This window comes from Geotrypetes seraphini, chromosome 10 (genome assembly GCF_902459505.1).
Source record: "Geotrypetes seraphini chromosome 10, aGeoSer1.1, whole genome shotgun sequence".
NCBI lineage: Eukaryota > Metazoa > Chordata > Amphibia > Gymnophiona > Dermophiidae > Geotrypetes > Geotrypetes seraphini.
In genome coordinates this window covers 119,945,490-119,967,613 of record NC_047093.1, presented here as the reverse complement: position 1 = coordinate 119,967,613, position 22,124 = coordinate 119,945,490, and the positions used below count along the sequence as shown (strand labels likewise).

The 22,124-nt window shown below is 37.7% G+C and overlaps 1 protein-coding gene across 1 annotated transcript in view; it reads right to left on the bottom strand.

Annotated features, from left to right (window-relative positions):
- The window catches only part of LOC117368565 (G-protein coupled receptor family C group 6 member A-like), a 112,041-nt gene that overhangs the window by 74,040 nt on the left and 15,877 nt on the right, over positions 1-22,124 (bottom strand). Inside the window, exons 4-6 of the mRNA XM_033962296.1 lie at positions 11,071-11,143; positions 9,430-9,485; positions 5,751-6,548 (exon numbers count right to left, since the gene is read on the bottom strand). Of these exons, the coding sequence (XP_033818187.1) occupies positions 5,751-6,548; positions 9,430-9,485; positions 11,071-11,143 (927 nt within the window). The remainder of the gene's footprint in view (positions 1-5,750; positions 6,549-9,429; positions 9,486-11,070; positions 11,144-22,124) is intronic.

The following is a 22,124-nucleotide window of genomic DNA, read 5'->3' as shown; positions in this document are numbered from 1 at the left end:
TTTTCTTCCTTATCTGATTTAGCAGATTTCTTCACTTTCCTGTGCCAGCCACCCCACCATCTTCACACATCTCATTTCAGTACCTCCTCTCTTTTCCCCAACTTAATAGGCCTGAATGGTATAGAAGTCCTTTAGAGTGTTCCAGTGCTGCTGCAAGACTGGAGGCGATTCTTAGCTGCCATCAGCCCTGCCGTCGGCTGTGCCGGTAATCGGCGATTGCTTCCCCTCCCGTGCTAAAGCCTGCCTCCCTCCTTCCTTCCCTACACCACTGAAATGGTCAGGGGGGCTGCCAGGTCCGGAATCACCCTCCTTATTCTCAGGGCCGGCATTAGGGGATGGCACGGAGGCCCCGCGATCCAGGCTTCTCTCTTAGCTGCCATCAGCCCTGCCTTCGGCTGCGCTGGTAAAGCTAAACTGGACGTTAAAAGCAAAGAGAGATGCCACGGGATTTTCCCACTTGCCTGCATCCCTCGAAGTTCTGCCGCTCTAGATCCCGCCCCTCAAAAACAGGAAGTCACTTCAGAGAAGGCGGGATCGAGAGCGGCAGAACTTCGAGCGATGCAGACAAGTGGAAAAGTCCCGCGGTGTCTCTCTTTGCTTTTACCGTCCAATTTAGCTTTACCGGTGCAGCCGAAGGCAGGGCTGATGGCAGCTAAGAGAGCTGCCTGGATCGCAGGGCTCCCTTGCCATCCCCTAATGCCGGCCCTGAGAATAGGGAGGGTGATTCCGGACCTGATGGCCCCCCCTGACAATTTCAGCGCTATAGGGAGGGAAGGAGTGAGGCAGGTTTTGCGTGGGAGGGGAAGCAATCGCCGATCCCTTGTCAGGGATGCTGTCCCTGACAACAGGACATTTTGGCATCCTGAAGCGGTGGGTAGGGACAACGGGACAGTCGGTCACCTTAAGTAAGAAGGGCGGCAGTAAGGAGGGAGGGAGCGCGATAGGGACTGGGCCGGCTGTACACCTCCCTAAGGCTGCACCTGGGGCGGACCGCCTCCCCACCCTTGGTATGCCACTGCATGTCTGCACTAATTTGTTGATGGAAAGTAAGATCCCTGTCTAGAATGACTTTGTTATCCATTTGAATTGGGGAGGAGTCAATACTGACATAGATGGTCAACTGGGGAAATTGAGAAAAGAACACTAGTAGTTTTAAGAATGTTCAATGATAGTTTGTTATGCCGAAGCCAAAGGCTGATTTTATTGAGTTTTTGATTAATTTCTGTTATGACTTCAGGGGATGTAGGATTTATGGGATGAAGTAATTGAATATCATCAGCATAAGTATATACATTAAAACCTATAGATTGGGCTAGGGTGAGTAGTGGAGCTAGGAATATATTAAAGAGAAGGGGAGAAAGAATTGAACCTTGGGGCACTCATAGTTTTGGTAGATAGTGGATCTTTCTTTGAATTCTCAACAACCCCTTTCATCTAGAGCAGGGTTCTCAAAGTCCCTCCTCAAGGGCTGCAATCTAGTTGGGTTTTCAGGATTTCCCCAATGAATATGCATGAGATCTATGTGCATGCACTGCTTTCAATGCATATTCATAGGGGAAATCCTGAAAACCCGACTGGATTGCGGCCCTCAAGAAGGGACATTGAGATCCCTGATCTAGATGAAAGGGGTTGTTGAGAATTCAAAGAAAGATCCACTATCTACCAAAACTATGAGTGCCCCAAGGTATAATTCTTTTTCCCCTTCTCTTTAATATATTCCTAGCTCCACTACTCACCCTTGCCCAATCTAATACATAAATTTAAATTAGTATTCCCTTCCACTAGGGGTATACAAACCTTAGGTAGGCTCACACTTTATGGCATTTGATTTGGTAAAAATCTGGAATGATCTTCCTTCAGAAATTAGACTTCTCTCTTCTTTGACACTTTTTAGAATGAGTTTGAAGACGTATCTTTTTAAGAAATTCTTAAATGATAAATAAGGGATTGTAATAGATTAATTTTGTCCTATCATTGTCTCCTTTACCTCTTTGGTTAATTTTGTGAACCGGATCGAGTCCCTTTCTGGGAATGACCTGGTATATAAGACAAAGGATTGGATCGATTGGTATTAGTTAAACACATTCAATGAATATCTAATTACAGTGGTGCTCATTGCAGTTCAAACAAATAACTAAAGGGATAGATCTGTTGGCTACTACTGCATGATCAAAGGGTGAGGAAGTATATAATTTGATAGGGCAAGAGCAGAGTCAGGAGCTGTTTAACCTGTGCTACTGGGGTTATTGCTGGGCATGTGACAAAAAAAGAAACAAAACCTATATATCGTATATACTGAAATATAAGTTGATCCGAATATAAGTTGAGATCCCCATTTTCCCCCCAAAAAGGAGGAAAAATGGTTGACTCGAATATAAGTCAGGTGGCTTAATATTCAAGTGTCCTGCCCTGCTAGGTTCTGCACTCAGCCCCCCTCCCTCCCTGCCCTGCACTCAGTCCCATTCCCTACCAGGCTGTGAACCAAGCCCCCCTACCTGCCAGGCTCTGAACACTGTCCCACCTTCCTCCTTTGTACCCTCTTCCCCCTAAAAAGAGCCAACTCATCAGTGATGTCACAATGGCTTGATTGTCCCTTCTTACCCAGCCAGCAGATTAACCCTTCCCCTTAACTTAAACTACCTAATGGTAGGCCGGGACAGGAGGGATCCCTCCTGTCTCCTGCCCCAGCCAACACTAATAATTACTACCCTCCCTCCTTCCATCCCTCGTGTACCTGTTCCCTGGTGGTCCAGGGAAATCCTCCTTTGTAAAGGTAGTAGCCAGCAGCGCACCCAGGCCGGCATGCAGGAGCGAGCTTTCGTGCTGCCAGCCTGCTCTGCACCACTCCTTGATAGGCTGCCGCGAGAACTGCAAATCCTGTGAGAACTTGTGGCAGCCTATCAAGGAGCAGTGGAGGGCTGGCCGGCAGCAATAAAAACTCATTCCTGCATGCCGGCCCGGGTGTGCCGCTGGCTACAACATTTACAATCTTCAGGAGGATTTCAGCGCGGGATACACGCTGGACCACTAATTTTGAAAAGGCGATGAGGGGGGCCCCGATAGAGTCTTAGCTCCTTTCACTCTCTTTCCTGCCTCTAATCTCAGAGATGGGGGCCCTGGGCTCAGAGGGTCTGTAGCATGTGAATGAGGAGGGACCCTTTGGGGGGAGGAGAGGAAGGGCCATGCTAGGGAGGTATTGGATTCCTTGCTGAAGGAGAGGAGCTTCCAATTGCCAGGGGAGAGAGGATGTTTGCAGCTTCTGAGATAAGTCCTTGTAGATGGTAGTTTAAGTTTGTTGACTAAGTCACACTGAATTTAGTAGTGGGTGTGTGTTGTCGTAGCTTAAAGGGCAAAGAAGTGAAAGTAATACTGTGTAACTGGATAAGACTTCTCAGAATACAAATAAGCAAAATATATGTCTGGCTTATAAAGTAAGTAAAGTGTTCACATACACTCAGAATTGTGAAATTTGACCAAGAGCGTTAGCTCCTATAGCCAAACCCACCACCCCATCACTGTGTATGACTTATTTTGGAAAAGAGCTTGAAAAAGATTATACTGTTCAAATGCTCAACTAATTTTCAATGGCAAAGAAGAGAAAGAAGTTCCCACTTAGCTTTCAACTGTGTCAGCAGGTCCCACTTAGCTTTCAACTGTGTCAGCTGACACAGTTGAGAGCTAAGTGGGAACGTCTTTCTCGCTTTTGCCATTGAATATTAGTTGAGCATTTGAACAGTATGTTCTTTTCAAGTTCTTTTTCAAAATAAGTCATACACAGTGATGGGGCATTGGGTTTGGCTATAGGAGCTAACGCTCTTGGTCAAATTTCACAATTCTGAGTATATGTGAACACTTTACTTACTTTATAAGCCAGACATATCTTTTGCTTATTTGTATTCTGAGAAGTCTTATCCAGTTACACAATATAAGTTTGTTGGACATATGTGACTTCTTGCTTTCACAAGACTCATCAGTAATGATTTTTGCACTTTTCTTTGCTTTTTGAAATTCTGGAATGTTGTGATTTTGCACTTGACACTTTGGGCATTTTATTATAGCTATTACCAATTTTTGCACTTCTGAATTCATATTTATTAGATTTTTATATATACAGTACTTCCTGATATTGGAACCCCCATGAAACTTGAAAAACCGCAAATATGGTTTTTCATGGGGGAGAATGGAGAGGGCAGAGGGAGAGCAGGAAAGAGCAGCCAGAGCACCGGTGAGTGAAGGAAATCATTCGCTGTATGCTCCGACTGCTTCTTCCTGTACTAAAGTCGGGCCTTACCAATCAGGAGGTGCGTGTCAAAGCAGCTCCTGATTGGTGAGGCCCGACTTTAGTACAGGAAGAGGCAGTCAGCACACAGCGAATGATTTCCTTCATTCGCTGGCGCTCCGGCTGCCCTATCCTGCCTCTCCAGCTGTCCTCTTCTGGTAGGCAGTACATGGTTGGAAAATACTGCAAATGATCGGGACCGCGAACCACCGACCGTGAATTCATGGGGGAGGACTGTATACAAAAAAAGCTTATTGAGCTAGAGCTAGAGGATGGCGTTATATTTTTGTGGGTAACCTTGCAGGCACTTTAGGGTGCTGTATGTTTGACCAACCCTGGTGAACTTCTGACTTTTTGTCAAAAAGTTCCCATAAACCGATTGCCACCCTCTGCTATCTATTAAATTTTCTGAAAACATTGGTACTTCTAACCAGTATTAATTAAGTGGTGCAAACTTGAAAGCCCATAAATTCAAGACAGTTCCATGAAATGAGAGTACGTCTCTTTCTTCCAGTTTATATGTTATGACCCTTCTTTTATAGAGTAGGCTATTTATTACGAAGGAAAAGAGATACCAGACCATGGAGAGAAAAGTGAAGGAGAAAGATACCAGACCTGGGAGGAGGAAAGGAGGAAGGAGACAGATACCATATCTGAGGAAAGGAAAGGAGGGGGGGAGAGAGAGAGAGATGCTAAAATCTTGTTAGTGGGAGGGAGAGATGGAAGGGAGAGGCAGACAGTTTTAGGAAGAGGCATACAAAAAGATCAGATGGCATATGGAAGAGGCAGAGAGAGGGCAGATAGTGGATGGAAGGAAGAAAATGATGAGGAATGCAGAAAGATGACAAAGGTAGAAAAAAAAATTATATTTGTTTTATATATTTATTTTTGCTTTAGGATAAAGTATTATTGTAGCTGTGTTGATAATAGTTTATTAATAGAAAATGGAAATAAGGTGATCCTGTTTATTGGACTAATTTTAATACATATTTTACTAATTCAAAGACCATAACTCCTTTCCTGGGTCAGAACAGGGATACTGTAAAAGCAGTATAGTTTATTGACCTGAAGAAAAAGGTTTTAATCTCTGAAAGCTAATTGAGAAATGTATTAGTCCAATAAAATGACAGGCACCAAATTTTCTTTCCGCCATGCCCCTCGCCTCCTACCCAAATGCAAAATATAAATTGGTGGGCTTCCCAAAGCCCTGCCAGCTGCAGATCTCTTCCTCTAGGAAGGAAGGGGAGATTTGGTCAGAGATCTTTGGAGGTTGCATAGAAGAAAAACTGTACACTGGTTATGGTAATCTTTGTTGTTTGTTTTGAATTTTAAAATAAAAGAAATAAAGTGGAAATAAAGAAGTAAATAAGAAAATGGGGCAGGGGGCATGATAGGGAGGCAGAGGGCCCAGTGGACCTGTGTGCCTAGGGGCCCTCAATGAACTAATTTTGTCTTGAATTCAGGTCCTTACCTTCCATGGCAAAGAGTACAAAATGTCCATATTTTCTCTAGTCCATGTAGTGCCATTTCTTGAGCCAGACATGATCATGTTATGCAGTGCGTGTGCCACGGCATACACAGCATTATACACACTGTAGCTGCTCCCATAGAATGTGCCGAGACAGTGAGCTACGAAACCTTTCTCAAGTGTAAAGTTGCAGTCTCTTCTGATCTTCTTTGGGCATCTGCTGTCACACAGGACCTTCCACCAATTTTTACTATTGACATCACTTGCCAGCCTGACAGGTATCATCTCACGGATAAATTTATAAAAATTTGGCATAGCTTTCTTATATGGTTTGAATATAAAGAACTTGTTCCTTATGTTAAAATGTTTTAGATTGTCTTTTTTTTCTACCTCAGCTATAGTGATGAAAACCCGGTCCCTTTTCACATTTGCTTGAAGATTCCATAGATCATGTAGAGAAAATGCAGAATTTTTATTAAAGTAGTAAATGTTCACAGCAGATGATTGTTTAATTGCTCTAAAAAATTTCTGTAATTCTAAAACTGAGCAAATGCTCTGGTGAGGACAGCTTTGATGTAATGCGATGCAGCCACCATTCCGTTCAATCCCTTCTTTCATGATCTCGATAGCTCTCACACTGCTTTCGTCATTGGTTGATATGATATTGACCCATTTCCAGCCAAAATACTTCAGTAGCTTGCCTATCGCAGCACAGAGATGCAACTCACTGGGGATAGTCCGGTAAAAATAAGGATACTGAACAGGGTCACTCATATAAAGATTCTGTGAGATATAACTGACCTATCAGGACAATATAAAATAATTAATATATAATCATTTTTCATCTCTCTGAAGAACAATTTATATCACATAGGTCATAGGATTTAATAGCACATAGTTTGCAGGAGGGTGCTTGTGTCTAGGCTCCTGTTAGTCTCTCCTTTATAAAATTGCTCTTTATGAAGATCATTTTATAAAGGAATGTATAATATACCTGATATTGCATGCCCCCCTTTTGGGATATTTAGTCACTTACACATAGACAGCCTCACATTAGGCCAACTCTCTTCCTCCCACCCTCCCTCACAAATCCAGGGAGGTACTTAAATGTATTTGAATGTAGAATGATTTTATTGTAGTATTGCTTTGCAAGTTAATCAAGACAACATTATATGGTATTGGCTTTTCTTTGGAGCCTCTGGAAGAATACAAAGTGGGAACAGTCAGTAAATTTTTCAAGCTGTAAATATTCTTCAATCCAGTCATTAAAAAGTATGTATATTTGTTTTAGATCAGTAGTCTGAAAGTGTTGGCCTGTGGGCTAAATGCGGCCCGCCAGGTACTATTTTGCGGCCCATGGTCTGTACTAGTGATGACCACTCTTTGCAGCTTCTTCTGGATTCCCCCCCGGTCTCCCACTCTTATCTTCAGATTATTACCACAGCCTGCACAGAGGATTGCTAGTGCTGTAGCAATCTTTGCAGACTGCCGTTGTCCTCAGGAGCACGTTCCCGCTGCTGCGATTCTGCCCCTGACATCAGAGGAGGGGCAGGACCACAACAGAGAGAACATGCTGTGGAGGCCGATGGAAGTCTGCAAGGAACACTACAACACCAGCGATCCTCTCTGCAGGCTCCGGTAATTAGCTGAAACTAAGACTGGGAGCCCAAGGAGGAAGCTGGAGGATACTGCAAAGAAGAGGGGAACATGCAGGCCTTCGTTGGGGGGGGGGGGGGAAGATTTATAAACTATATAGAGTTTTACCTCATGCAAAATTGTCATTTCTTTAATAAGACATTAACTATTTTTTCTGCGGCCCTCCAAGTACCTACAAATCCAAAATGTGGTCCTGCAAAAGGTTTGAGTTTGAGACAACTTTTTGAGAGTGATTGCATTTGAAGTAAAGGGAAATAGGGACATTTCAAGTGGAAACAGTAGGCAGGAAGATGGGCTGATATTTCTTCCTACTGGTTGCACCACTTGGTTTCATTTTCAAGGCTCCTTTCTCTTGAAAACAGAGATTAGTGTTCGGGTAGATGAGGTTAAATATAATCAAGTGCAGGGTTCCAAGTTAGAAGTCACCACCCATAAGAACATAAGAAGTTGCCTCCGCTGGGTCAGACCAGAGGTCCATCGCGCCCAACAGTCCGCATCCGCGGCGGCCCATCAGGTCCATGATCTGTCAGGTTTTCTTGATTTAGCCCTGTAGCCCCCTTATTTTTCTATCTATACTCTTTCTATACCCTATCTACCTCTCTCTGTACCTCTCAATCCCCCTATCCTTCAGGAATCTATCCAACCTCTCTATGAATCCCCGTAGTGTACTCTGCCCGATCACCTCCTCCGGGAGCTCGTTCCATGTGTACACAACCCTCTGAGTGAAGAAAAACCTCCTGGCATTGGTTCTAAACCTGTCCCCTTCCAGTTTCTCCGAGTGCCCTCTCGTACTTGTGGTTCCCCGTGGTCTTAAGAACCTATCCTTGTCTACCTTCTCTATGCCCTTCATGATCTTGAAAGTTTCTATCATGTCTCCTCTAAGTCTCCTCTTCTCCAGGGAGAAGAGCCCCAGCTTGTCCAGCCTGTCAGCATATGAACAGTCTTCCATACCTTTTATCATTTTCGTCGCTCTTCTCTGGACCCTTTCAAGTATCGCCATGTCTTTCTTGAGGTACGGTGACCAATATTGGACACAGTATTCCAGATGTGGGCGCACCATCGCACGATACAGCGGCATGATGACTTCCTTCGTCCTGGTTGTGATACCCTTCTTAATGATGCCCAGCATTCTGTTTGCTTTCTTTGAGGTCGCTGCACATTGTGCCGATGATTTCATTGTTGTATCCACCAGCACACCCAAGTCTTTTTCAAGATTACTTTCCCCCAGCAATGCTCCCCCCATTTTGTAGCTGAACATCGGGTTCCTTTTCCCTATATGCATGACCTTGAATTTCTCTATGTTAAAGCGCATTTGCCATTTATTTGCCCACTCTTCCAGTTTGCTTAGGTCCCTTTGCACGTCTTTGCACTCCTCTGTGGTCCTAACTCTGCTGCAGAGTTTGGTGTCATCTGCAAATTTTATAACTTCACACTTCGTCCCATGGAAAGGACCTAGATATCTTCACTGAGGATACATTGAAATCCAGAGCTCAGTGTGTGGTGGCAGCTAAAAAAATCAAATCAGATTTTAGAAATGGAAAAGAAAGATGCAGAACCATCTGAGACTCATTCAACCAGTTCACAGAGGAAGCTTTTGAAATCCCCCTGAAAGGCCTATGGCCTACAACCTGCCCGCTGTCCAGCAAAAATAGTACAAGTCAGTATTGGCCTCGTTGAAGGGGCCAATTAAATTGTTCACTCCTTGTTTGGAGAAGGGCAGCAGCCAACAACACAAAAAAAGACCTGTGGTACACCTCCTGATGATAAAGAGCTTCCTTGTTGAGGACAAGCTCAAAAACTACCAACCAGTCCCTAACATGTGTTTCCTGACAAAACATAGAATGGACAGTTTGCATTCAACTCAATAACCGGTTAATTGAATGTAAATATCTAGACCAGGATGTCATTCTGGCTTCAGACCTGGGTATAGAACAGAGATAGTTCTTCTGTCCCTTCTTGATAATCTGCACAGGGATCATTACAGGACATTAACCTTTAACACTGTGAATCATAATATCATTCTTACCTTTTTTTGCCAGTCTTGTATTTGTAGCACAGTACTTACAGTACATAGCTCAAAACCTATTTGTCAAAGAGACAACAATGAGTTTTGTTCAGCAACAACACATCATTACCTTGGACAGTGAACTGAGGGGTACCACAGGGGTCCATACTCTCTTCCATCTGATTTAATATCCACCTTAAGCCTTTGGCTGAACTGCTTCAGTCAATGGACTCAAAATTCTATATCCATACCAATAACATACAACTTCTCATACCCATTGAATGAGATCTACCCATAGCTTTGAGTAAACTGACTGCCTGTTGTGACCGGGCATGGCCAAGCTGGGCTCAGCAAGTGACCTAACCCATGCACACAAACCTCGGCCGAGCGGTTTGCGAGGTTGTTTTGGTATCAAAATAAAAGAGTTCAAAACTTTGGGTGCAATTTTCATGGGTACTGTTTATTGTTTCACCAGTATAAACAAGTGTCAAATAAAATGCTCAGGTTTGTATCACTTTGAGCTTAAGTCCAGCATTCACAATCCAAAACAAAACAATTGCTGTCCAAATATATGACAAAATATAAAAGCCTTTTTCCAACAAAACAAAAGCTTTTCTTCTGAGGAAAGGCGCTTTGGCCCCCCCAAGGTCCCTCCGTCCCACATGAAGTGGAACTATAATTAACTTACTGATATCAAGACTCTATATGCAAGTCTGCCCTGCATTTCATTTTCAACCTGCTTAAGTTTCATGTATTAAAGAAGCAAGCTGAGGCCTGCATGACACCAAACTTTTCTGGAAGAACAAAGGCTTGTCATGGATTTGAACATGAATCATGTGAGCAAGAAGATATATGGTCCCATTACAGAGAGGCACAAGCAAAACAACTGGATGTAAAGGTATAGGCATCAGGCCTTATGAATGTACTGAACTTTTTAGCTAGGCTGGACCTGACACCAGCTAACACAAAAAACAACAACTTTAAATTGCCAAACAAAGAAAAGACAGACCTACAGATAAAACTGTGGACTTGTGTACGGATTGGTCATTTATACATAAACACAGCTATGGTTACCAGGAAATGATAGGATATGGTAGATAGGAGCAAATTTGAAATATGAGGTTTGATTGGCATAAGAGTAAAGGGTGTAGCCATGAGAGAAGGTTATAAAAATTGATGCATGCCTTTGTGTAAGCTAGGAATGAGTAATTTACAGCTAGATATTCTTTTGCCTTGGCACTAACCTGTACCAATCCCTCCAATGTATACCAATTGAGACACAATCCTTTGTTAAATATATTTTGTGCTATTACATTGTCATATTCTGCTTAAATAAAATATTGTCAGCTTTTGGGTAATAATTGCCCGTTTACATTGTCCTTGATGTCAATTATTGAGGAGCTTGTCAGCGGCTTCTCACTTCTGCTAGGCAAAACTCCCTTGGGGTTAGGCTTAATGCCCCAAGGGTGGGATCCTCTCCAAATAATTTTCCCTCTATGAATCAGCTTGGAAAGATCCCCTCCCCAGATCCCAACAAAATGACTACCTGTAGCTTGTATTTAAAGTTCAAAACAAAACCTCAACATTTTCAATAAACTTGGGCAGACTTTACTTTTCCTTCCAGCTCCTTTATTAGCAATGGCTCTCAGCCTATGTCCATACCTTCAGAGCTGGGCAAATCAGAACATTCTATTACCATATCATAGATAATGTCATTATCCGCCATTTCACTATCCTGCACAAACCCAGAATTAACCTTATCATAACCTCTTCATCAAAAATCTCTGCCTGGGGGGGCGTGGCTTGACTACGCTAGAAGATGGCTGGGTGATTAACTAGCTCCACTCCTCCAGGCATAACTTTAATTTCTTATCGGTTCAAAAATTCAAGTCTACTGCCAGATTGGTCATTCATGATCTATTATGGCCTCAACTAAGCAAATTAATTTAGAAACAGCGTTCGCTGGGAACAAATCAAAGAGAAGTAAGTAAGAACAGCTGACGCCGTGTAAAGTTCCCTTGCCAGTTGAGCCGACAGAAAAAGATGAATTCATGGAGGAATTTTGTTATATTAAACTGCTACCGCATGGAATTCAGAGAAGCTGGAGACAGTGATAGAAAAAGTTGCTAATTTAGCCAAAAAGATCGAGGTAACAAATGCTCGTTTAGAAAATCTAGATGGAAGAATGGGAAAAGCAGAATCGGCTATGATTCAGTGCAAACAGAATCACAAGGAAATGCAAGAACTATCAAATCTTGAAGAAAATTCTCTAAATGAGCTGGATCTACAAAAACATATCTAACATTTTGATAAGTCACCAAACATTTGCATGGGAATTTAAGGAAAAAAGAAGCTCCTACACCCAAGACACGAGTTTTGAGTTGTAGAAATTGTTTCCTCCTATATTGTGTTTGTTTGGAGACATCTGGAAAGATGTTTATCTGTTGACCACAAAACAAGGCACTCTTATTTATAAAATATAATTTAAAAATGTCCTGTTTTTCTATGTCAGTTTTGAAAGTGACCAACAATGTTGCTCTTTTGGCTATAAAATCCTTCGATGATTCCAAGAATTGAGAAATATTTAAACTGTCAGGAGACACTAATTGATCCTTATCCCCCTCTTCTGAAGTCACTTTTACTCCACTAGGAATATAATAAAGATTATCTTGTATGAAGGATTCTATCTTAGTATAGTAAATATTTTACCTGAAACTATTTCAGAGATTGAGGTTGAGTGAAATATAGAAGTTTTTCTCCTGCCTGATCTGAAGATTATTGAATAATTTCCTGTTAAATTTTTACTTATGATTTGGTGATGCCAGTAGAACAAGCAGCCCTCATATAATGTGGACTTGAATTAGATTTTCTTTTATTTTGATGTATTTTCCTTGATTATTTGTTTTCATGGAATTGTTATAAGTTGTAACAAATGAATAAATTTATAAAAAAAAAAAAAAAAAAGAACTATCAAATCAGCTTTTAGGTCTTGAAAACAGATCTAGGAGAAGGAACATTAGACTTTTAGGATTACCGGAAAATTCAGAAGGGAAAGATATACAGTAATTGCCTTTTTACAACATTTTATTCCCAAATTGGTCCCACTCTCCTCTAAGCTTTCATTTGAAATAGAGAGGGTCCACAGAATTCCAAGTAAACGGTTCAACTGTTCTTCTGCCCCTAGACCATTGTTTTACGTTTTCAACAGGCCAAGGAGATATTACAATTTGCAAAGCAAAACAAAAATATAACATATAAAGAGTCAAAAATCCTATTAGTTACTGATTTTGCAAAAAAGACAGCGAATTTGAGGAAGGAATTTTTAAATCTAAGACCTCAACAAAAACTGCTTGGAATACAATATGGGCTTTTCTACCCTGCAATCATGAAGATAACATATAAAACCAAAACATCTCAATATGATGATCCTAAAAAATTAAAGGAATTCATCTCTCAGCAACAATCAGAACCCATGGAATAAATAGTAATTGGTAATTTGCTGATGCGGTTTGCATTTTTATAAACTATATAAAATGCTTTAATAATACAATTCTACAACTTCTAGTGTGGGGAAAAAGGAAAAGAAAAGAAAAAGGATAAAGAGGTTTTTGAAGAATGGGAAAAAAAGAAGATCAATGTGATATTCTATGAAAAGTTGAAGTCTACCACTGTCAGATATTGGAATGACAGTTGGTCACTTGGTTCCATGTTTACTCTTTGCATACTCTTTAAACCTGGCATTATTGGTTGAAAATGGTTAGTGCCGCCCCTCTTCACCATTTCCTGTGGGGGAAGATAAGTTTTTTGTCTGCTTCGTTTGTTAATGGCGGCAGCTCCTGAGGAAGAAGATTGGTTTTGAACTTATTCAATGGAATTCTCTCTGCCTCAACCTATATATGCTCATTCAGATAACTGGTTGGATTCACCAAATTTGCTTATAACTTGGATGGATTCGCTACTTTGCAACAATTCTTATGTGGGAAAATGGAAACTGATTGCCTGTGTTTGAAGGGGCATGGCTGGACTATCGGAGGGAAACCTTGTAAAGTTTTCATTTGAATCCTCGGGAAACTGCCTGGATTTTAGAGATATGAGAAGAATGAGAGCAGAATAGATGTGACTCTGGCTTCGGGTGAAGGTTCTGATGGAAGAGGATCTTGTGTTTATTGTACATTATTAAAAACTTGTCTAATATTTGAGAGGGAAGATCTATGAGATAATAGCAATGGAATGAATTGTTGGCTGCTCTGGTTTAATTTTTATGAAAATGTGTTAAAGTGAATTATCCCCAGATACAGGATGAGATAGGAGTGAAAGGGAATAGTTTCACTGCCTTTGGTGGGAAGGAGAAGGAAGAATGGAAGAGAAAGGGGGGAAAAAAAGAAAAAGTCAGAAGTTGGTTAGGGTGAGTGTTAGTTTTCTGGCATGGATTGACAGAAAGCGGGAGTTTTGGGGGGGGTTTTGGTTGGTGTCTGCTTCTTTTACGAGTCGGCGTCCACGAGGCCCTTTAATTTTGTATGGGGTTCGGGGCCGTTGAAGCGGAGTGGCCGCTGACGTGACTATGTATACAAAGCCCTAATTTTTTGTTATTGACTGATAAGATTTTCCGCCCTTTAAAATGCTTTCGGTATGAGAAATTAATTTTCATCCTTCAAATAAAGTATGTAGGAGTCGAATGGTATGTATCCTAATGAAAAATATTTGAACTTATATAAATTCACTTTGTCTTCCTTTGATTTTCTTCCTCTGATTTATGATTTTATCTTAACACTTAGTAAACAGGTTGGAATCCATATAAGTATTCTTTCTGCTTGAACGCTTATGATATGTCTTTAATAACTCTATGAGGAGTTTGCAGAAGGATGTTAAATATTTAAGTCAAATATGGGATGGAGGTTTTTGTTATGAGACTTAAACATATATTGTGAAGTTATAAAATATTTTTATTTTAATTTCTTGCTATTTTTTTTAATGAAATACCAGATCTATAGTATTCTTTTCCTGGAATTACTAGTTGATTTGAATTTTATGGTAATTAATGAAATAGTTCATGATTTGTTTTTAACATTTGAAATTTTCTATATAGAATACATTTGATTTATATGAGAGAACAAATGAGCATGAGATTTGATATATTCTCTTACTGATACTTTAATATTCCATTTTTTTAGATTTATGACCAATTTTACTTATTTATAGAATATATGAATCTTTCAAATTAGTTAATGATTATATACTATTATATTTATATTATATATATACTATTGATGATTTAATTAATCACTTAGTTTATTTAAATATGCTTTGTCTGATTATTTATACAATTAATTTAATGTATGCTTTAAAGATATTAATGGAGTGCATTTGCCTGGAGGGAGCTGTCGATTGCTTGTCTATTTGAGTGCTTTCAAGCAATCGTATTATTTATGGGGAGGGAGATGGGAGAGAGAGGGGGGTTCCATTGGATGAGTTATGGATGTGCATTGGATATAGTAAAATCTTTAATTTAAATAATTTGGGTTTACTTATTTGGGCTATATTAACAAAAAATTCACAATGGTTTTGAAAATATTCTCATTAAGCGTCAATGGGCTCAACCATCCTATAAAAAGGAAAAAAACACTTAATTTTCTTAAAAAAACAAAATGCAGATATTTATTATATTCAAGAGACCCATTTATCTGATATAGAATCTAAAAAGTTAGAAGGTGATTGTGTCAAACATTGTTTTTATGCTCCTGCTGTAGGAAAGAAGGCGGGGATTACTATACTAATATATAAAAATTGTATGGCATCACTTAGTTTGATTTCAGCTGACAATATGGGAAGATGGGTACATGTGAACATGAGTTTAGGCAATGATACTTTGATGCTTTTTAATATTTATGCTCCTAATTCGAATCAAATAGAATTTTTCAAAACACTCCAACATATTTTTCTACCTCAAGCTGAGACTAATTTAGTGGTGGCGGGGGATTTTAATGATGTTATGGATCCATTATTGGATTTAAAAAACCTAGTAGAATGATAAAATCATTAGGATTGGATAATCTGATTCAAGTTTGTGCACTGAAAGATATATGGAGAATTCTAAACTTTAATGCTCGGGAGTTTTCTTTTTGTTCACATGTTCACAAATCATTTTCTAGGATTGATTATATTTTTGTTTCAGATAATCTAGTACAACAGGTAAGGAAAGCTGCCATAGATCCAATTATTTTATCAGATCATGGTCGAGTATGGATAGAGTTTGAATTGGTGGAACAAGATGGAAACAGAGCTATTTGGAGGTTCAATAATACATTGTTTGGGGACACAAAATTTACTGAAAAATTTCAGACAATAATGGAAGAATATTTTCAACTTAACTCATCAGATGAGAACTCATTGGAAACTATATGGGATGCTTTTAAAGCTACCATGAGAGGGCATATAATTTCATATTCGGCTTATGTTAATACTCAGTCTAAAAAAGATTTCTCTGAATTGGAGGAAAAGATTAAGGAATTAGAAGCAAAATTAACAGTAAAATGGAAACATGATACATTCCAGTCCCTCTTAAAAGCTAAATATAAATATAATGAGATAACTTCTAAATGGGCTAGGAAAGAATTATTTACTCAACAGGCGTTGTATTATGGAAACTCGAATAAAGCGGGAAGATTACTAGCAAATTATTTAAAAGCAAAAAAAAAAGGAAAGTAAAGATTGTGGCTATTGCAGATGAAAATGGGGTTACTCATTCTCAAATTGATAATATATTAAAACAGTTTTTGGAATATTATAAGACTGTATTCTTCTGAGCTTTATTCAAATAAAGAACTTGATGGTTTAAAGTTTTTGAATTTAATAGAGATCCTAAAATTCCCAAGCATATAAAAGGATCTCTTGATGCACCTATTACATTGAAGGACATTTAGACAGCATTGAAGTCCCTTAGAGTTGGGTCCATTCCAAGAGGGGATGGATACACTGTGGAGTTTTATAAATCATTTCAAAATATATTACTGCCTTTTTTATTAAATTTATATCAGGTTCAACTGAATAAAGGCTGCATTTCAGGTACTATGGCAGAATCTTTGACTATAGTTTTGCCAAAGCCAAATAAAGATCCTTTATTGGTTTCAAATTACAGGCCAATATCTTTGATAAATGTTGATGGAAAACTGTTAGCTAAGTTATTGGCTCTACGCTTGGTTAAAGCTCTCCCTTATATTATAGGTATGCACCAAACCCGATTTGTTGCTCATAGACATTCCTCACATAATACTAGATTGGCTCTTCATATGTTGACTTTAACAAAATCCATGGAGGATCCAGCCTTCTTTCTATCTTTGGATGCAGAGAAGGCATTTGATCATGTAGAATGGACTTTTATGTACCAAGCCATGGACTGGTTTGGGGTGGGTTCTGGATTTATTCAAATGACCAAAGCTTTGTATAACTCCCCTTTGGCTAGATTGTATATAAATAATTCTTTTTCAGACAGTTTTTGTCTGGAGAGGGGAGTTAGGCAGGGATGTCCCTTATTGATATTGTATTGGAAACCTTACTATTGGCTATTCAACAAACAGCGGAGATTCAAGGTATTCCTTATGCTGATAAGGAATACAAAGTCTCTGCATATGCAGATGATATTTTGCTTCATTTGAGGAATCCTGAATCTACTATTACACATTTATTGGATTTGATCAAAATATTTGGAAAATTTTCAGGATATAAAATAAATTGGAATAAATCAGAAATCCTTCCACTTAATATACATTCTCAAAAAGGATTGTTTGATCAGTTCCCTTTTCTTTGGAAAGAAGAGGGTATAAAATATTTAGGAATATGGATTTATAAGACACTGGATGATACAATAAAAATAAATGAAAAATCTTTATTGTTAAAGGTTACAGATATGTGTGAGAAATGGAATCCGTTACATTTATCTTGGTGGGGAAGAGTTCAAACAGTGAAAATGATGATTTTGCCTGTGGTGTATTACCAAATGGGAATGTTACCAATTTACTTTCAAGGTTCTTTTTATAAGAAATTGAATAGTATTCTTATCAAATTTGTTTGGATGGGCAAAACTGCTAGAATAGCTTTAGTATCTCTACAAAAATCAATGGTGGAGGGAGGGGTACATTTTCCAAATTTCTATAGGTATCATAAAACCTATATTATGCTTCAGGGTATGTACTGGATCCTGCCTGACCTCATGGAACATTATCCAGAGTGGTTAATTTTGGAATGGAAAATTATGTCCCCAATGCGTCTGTCTCATGTATTACCTAGTTATGCTAAGGATAATAACATTATTTTGGATACTTGGAAGTTAACTGAAATTCCTCTAGAACAGTCTTTGTGTCAATCCCTAGGGCTGAACTCCAAGATACAAATAGGTGGGTCCAAAATTGCCTGGAGGATTGGATGCAAGAAGGCATAAGAACATTAGAAGATGTCATTTTAAATGTTTTAAGTTTTTTATTGATTTTTTCACATATCAACAAGTGATATAAATTTTCCATACATTTATCTTAACAATACACTTGATATCTCTATAATGTATTTTATATAAACCATATTTTATATTATTTTCTAATGAATTTATATAACATATATATTGTAATGATTTTATCAATTATTATTTAATTATGAACCTTTTTCCCTCCCTTTATCACATTAATTTCTCATAAGACTATCATTCATTCATTATGATATATTTTTTATAATGTATAATAAAGAGAATAAATTCTTTACCCCTTCCCTCCCTCCCTTCTTTAACCATTATCTTATTATGGGAAAAAATTAAAATCAGTCATTGCATCTGTCAATGGTCAAAATCTGTTAATGGTCCCCAAATCTTCTTGAACTTATCCATATATCCTTTTTGTGTTGCAAATGTACGCTCCATCTTATATATATGGCAAACTGAGTTCCACCAAAAATTATAGTTCAATCTGTCATAATTTTTCAAATTATGTGTAATTTGCTGTACTGCTACTCCAGTCAATATAAATAAAAGTTTATTGTTATTTGATGAAATTTGACTTCGAGCTCTCATTGCAGTACCAAACAAAATCGTATCATATGTCAAGGCTACCGGATTTTCTAACATCCTATTAATTTGAGGCCAAATTGATTTCCAAAATATTAATATGAATGGACAATAGAATAAAAGATGATCTAATGTCCCTGCTTCAAGATGACAATGCCAGCATCTATTAGACTTAGAGCTATCTATTCTATGTAAACGTGTAGGGGTCCATAAAGCTCTATGTAAAATAAAAAACCAAGTTTGTCTCATAGAGGCTGACAATGTGCATTTTAACCTCCAAGACCAAAGTCGTGGCCATTGAGATGCATTAATCTGATGCTTAATCTCAATGCTCCAAATATCTCTAAGACCATTTTTTTTCTTTTTATGTACGAATCCAGATATTAATTTATACCACATTGCGGCCTGGTGACCCATGGAATCTATCTGAAAACATAAGAATTCCATACTATGATAGTTATTAAGATTTTTCCATTCAGGGAACCCTACCTGAATGGCCTGCTTCAATTGCATCCATCTGAAATATTGTGATTTATTCAAACCGAATTTATTTTGCAATTGTGAAAATTCAAGCAGTTTACCTTTATTTATTACATCTTCTAAAATCCAAATTCCAGCAATCATCCAATGTTTCCAGATAATTTTAAAACCGCCAACTTTGATCTTTGGATTGAGCCATATTGTTTGAGTCGTTGATTTAGTTATTGGAATAGGAGTTAGATTACTTATATATCTTATAGTTTTCCAAGTATCAACAAATATTTTGTGATCCTTATATAACCTTGGCATTTGAATACTGATAACATGACTATGACGTAAAGGAAACATTAGTCTCCATTCTAACCAGAACCAATCTGGTATATGTTCAATGGGCTCTGACGCATAATATAGGCTTGATGGTACCTATAAAAATTTGGAAAATTTACCCCTCCTTCCGCAATTGGTCTTTGTAAAGATACTAGAGCAATTCTGGGGTTTTTTCCAAGCCAAATAAATTTTGTTAACATCTTATCCAATTTTTTGTAAAATGACCCCTGAAAAAAAATTGGTATCATACCCATTTGGTAACAAACTACTGGTAATATCATCATTTTTACAGTTTGTATTCTCCCCCACCAAGATATGCATAAAGGATTCCATTGTTCACACATTTCTGACACTTTATGTAATAAATTTTTTTCATTAATTTTCATAGTCTCATCCACAGTTTTTGTAATCCAAATTCCTAAGTATTTTAATCCTTCTTCTTTCCAAATAAAAGAAAATGAGTCAAATAAACTTTTTGTACAATGTACATTGAGTGGAAGCACTTCTGATTTATTCCAGTTTATTTTATAACCTGAAAATTTTCCAAATTTTTCAATTAATTCAAGCAAATTTGGAATAGTTGTTTCCGGATTTCTCAAATAAAGTAAAATATCATCCGCATATGCTGATAACTTATATTCTCTATCTGAATGCGGAATACCCTGTATCTCCCTTACCTGTTTTATAGCTAATAATAAGGGTTCTAAAACGATATCAAAAAGTAAAGGAGATAGTGGGCATCCTTGTCTAACCCCCCTCTATAGAATAAATCTTTCTGAAAAATTGTTATTGATATATAATCTAGCAGCAGGGGAGCTATACAATGCTTTTATTATTTGTATAAATCCGGATCCTATTCCAAACCATTCCATTGCCTGAAACATGAAGATCCATTCCACTCTATCAAAAGCTTTTTCAGCATCTAATGAAATAGAGAATGCTGGGTCATTAATGGATTTTGTCAAATATAACATGTGATGTGCCAGTCTAGTATTATGAGATGAATGTCTTTGAGCAACGAAACCTGTCTGATGCATATCTATAATGAAAGGGAGAGCTTTAGCCAATCTTAATGTTAATGCCTTAGTTAGAATTTTTCCATCCACATTTATTAAAGAAATTGGTCTATAATTTGAAACCAAAGTGGGATCTTTATTTGGCTTAGGTAAAACTATAGTTATTGATTCAGCCATAGTACCTGTAATACAACCTTTATTTAGTTGTGTCTGATATAGTTTTAATAAATAGGGCATTATAATGTTTTGAAATGATTTATAAAACTCCACTGTATAACCATCTTCACCTGGAGCGGATCCAACCCTAAGGGATTTCAAAGCTGTATCTAATTCTTTTAAGGATATTGGTTCTTCTAAACTTCGTTTTATATGTTCAGGAATTTTTGGTCCTTTTATTAACTTTAAAAAATCTAAACCATCCTTTTCCTTTTTCGAATAAGGCTCAGAAGAATACAAATCTTTATAATATTTTAAAAATTGTTTTATAATGGGATCAATTTGAGATAAAATTTTACCATTCTCATTTTGAATAGCAATTATTTTTGTTTTTCTTTTTTTCGCTTTAAGATAATTTGCTAGCATTCTTCCTGCCTTATTCGAATTTCCATAATACAAAGCTTGCTGTACAAATAAATCTTTTCTAATAATTTTTGAAGAAATTTCATTATATTTACCTTTAGCTTTTAAAAGTTCTTGTTATGTCAAATAATCCCATTTTTCAATTAATTTTGATTCTAGAGACTTCACCACTTTTTCCAATTCTGTAAATTGTTTTTTTTCTTTTTTTATTTGCAATGCTGAATAAGAAATAATTTGTCCTCTAATATATGCTTTAAAAGCATCCCACAAAGTCTCTATTGAAATTTCTTCTGTATCATTAATTTGAAAATAATCTTTTATTTTTTCTAAAAGATTTTCACAAAAATCAATATCTGTGAGCAATGTATTATTTAATCTCCATATAGGTCTATTTCCATTCTGATCTATTATTTTAATTTCAATCCACACTCCGGCATGATCAGATAGTATAATTGGATCAATGACAGCCTGTGTGACTTGATGTACTAATTGATTAGAAACAAAAATGTAATCTATTCTAGAAAAAGAATTATGAACCTGTGAGCAAAACGAAAATTCCCGACCATCAAAATGAAGAATACGCCAAATATCTTTTAAATCACAAGATTGTACCAAATTATCAAGGCCTAATGATTTTATAAATCTTCTCGGACTTTTATCCATCAGTGGATCCATAACAGCATTGAAATCCCCTGCTACTACTAGATTTGAAGTAGCAAGTGGAAGAATTAATTGTTGCAGAGTTTTAAAAAATTCATTCTGGTTCGAATTAGGGGCATATATATATTGAAGAGCGTCATGGTGGTATTTCCCATGTCCATTTCCACATATATCCATCTTCCAAGAGGATCAGCTGCCTTAAATTTAAATGAAGCAGAACATTTTTTATTTATTAATATAGCAACACCAGCTTTTTTTCCTATTGCTGAAGAAAAGTAACATTGTTTGACCCAATCACCTTTTAGCTTTATAGATTCGTTATTTGAAAGATGGGTCTCTTGTATGCAGCATATATCAGCGTTCTGTCTTTTTAAAAATAATAATGCTTTTTTTCTTTTAATCGGGTGATTGAGACCATTAACGTTTAAAGATATTATCTTAAGACCCATTATGTATTAATATAATTTGTAATGTAACATCCCAATCTTCAATATTTTTTTTAATCTTTTTTTTCCCACATATAAGATAAAATAAAGAATTACCTATTGTACACAGACCCTTGAAATTTAATACCCCCCCTATTTCCTCCCTCCCCACCCCATACATAT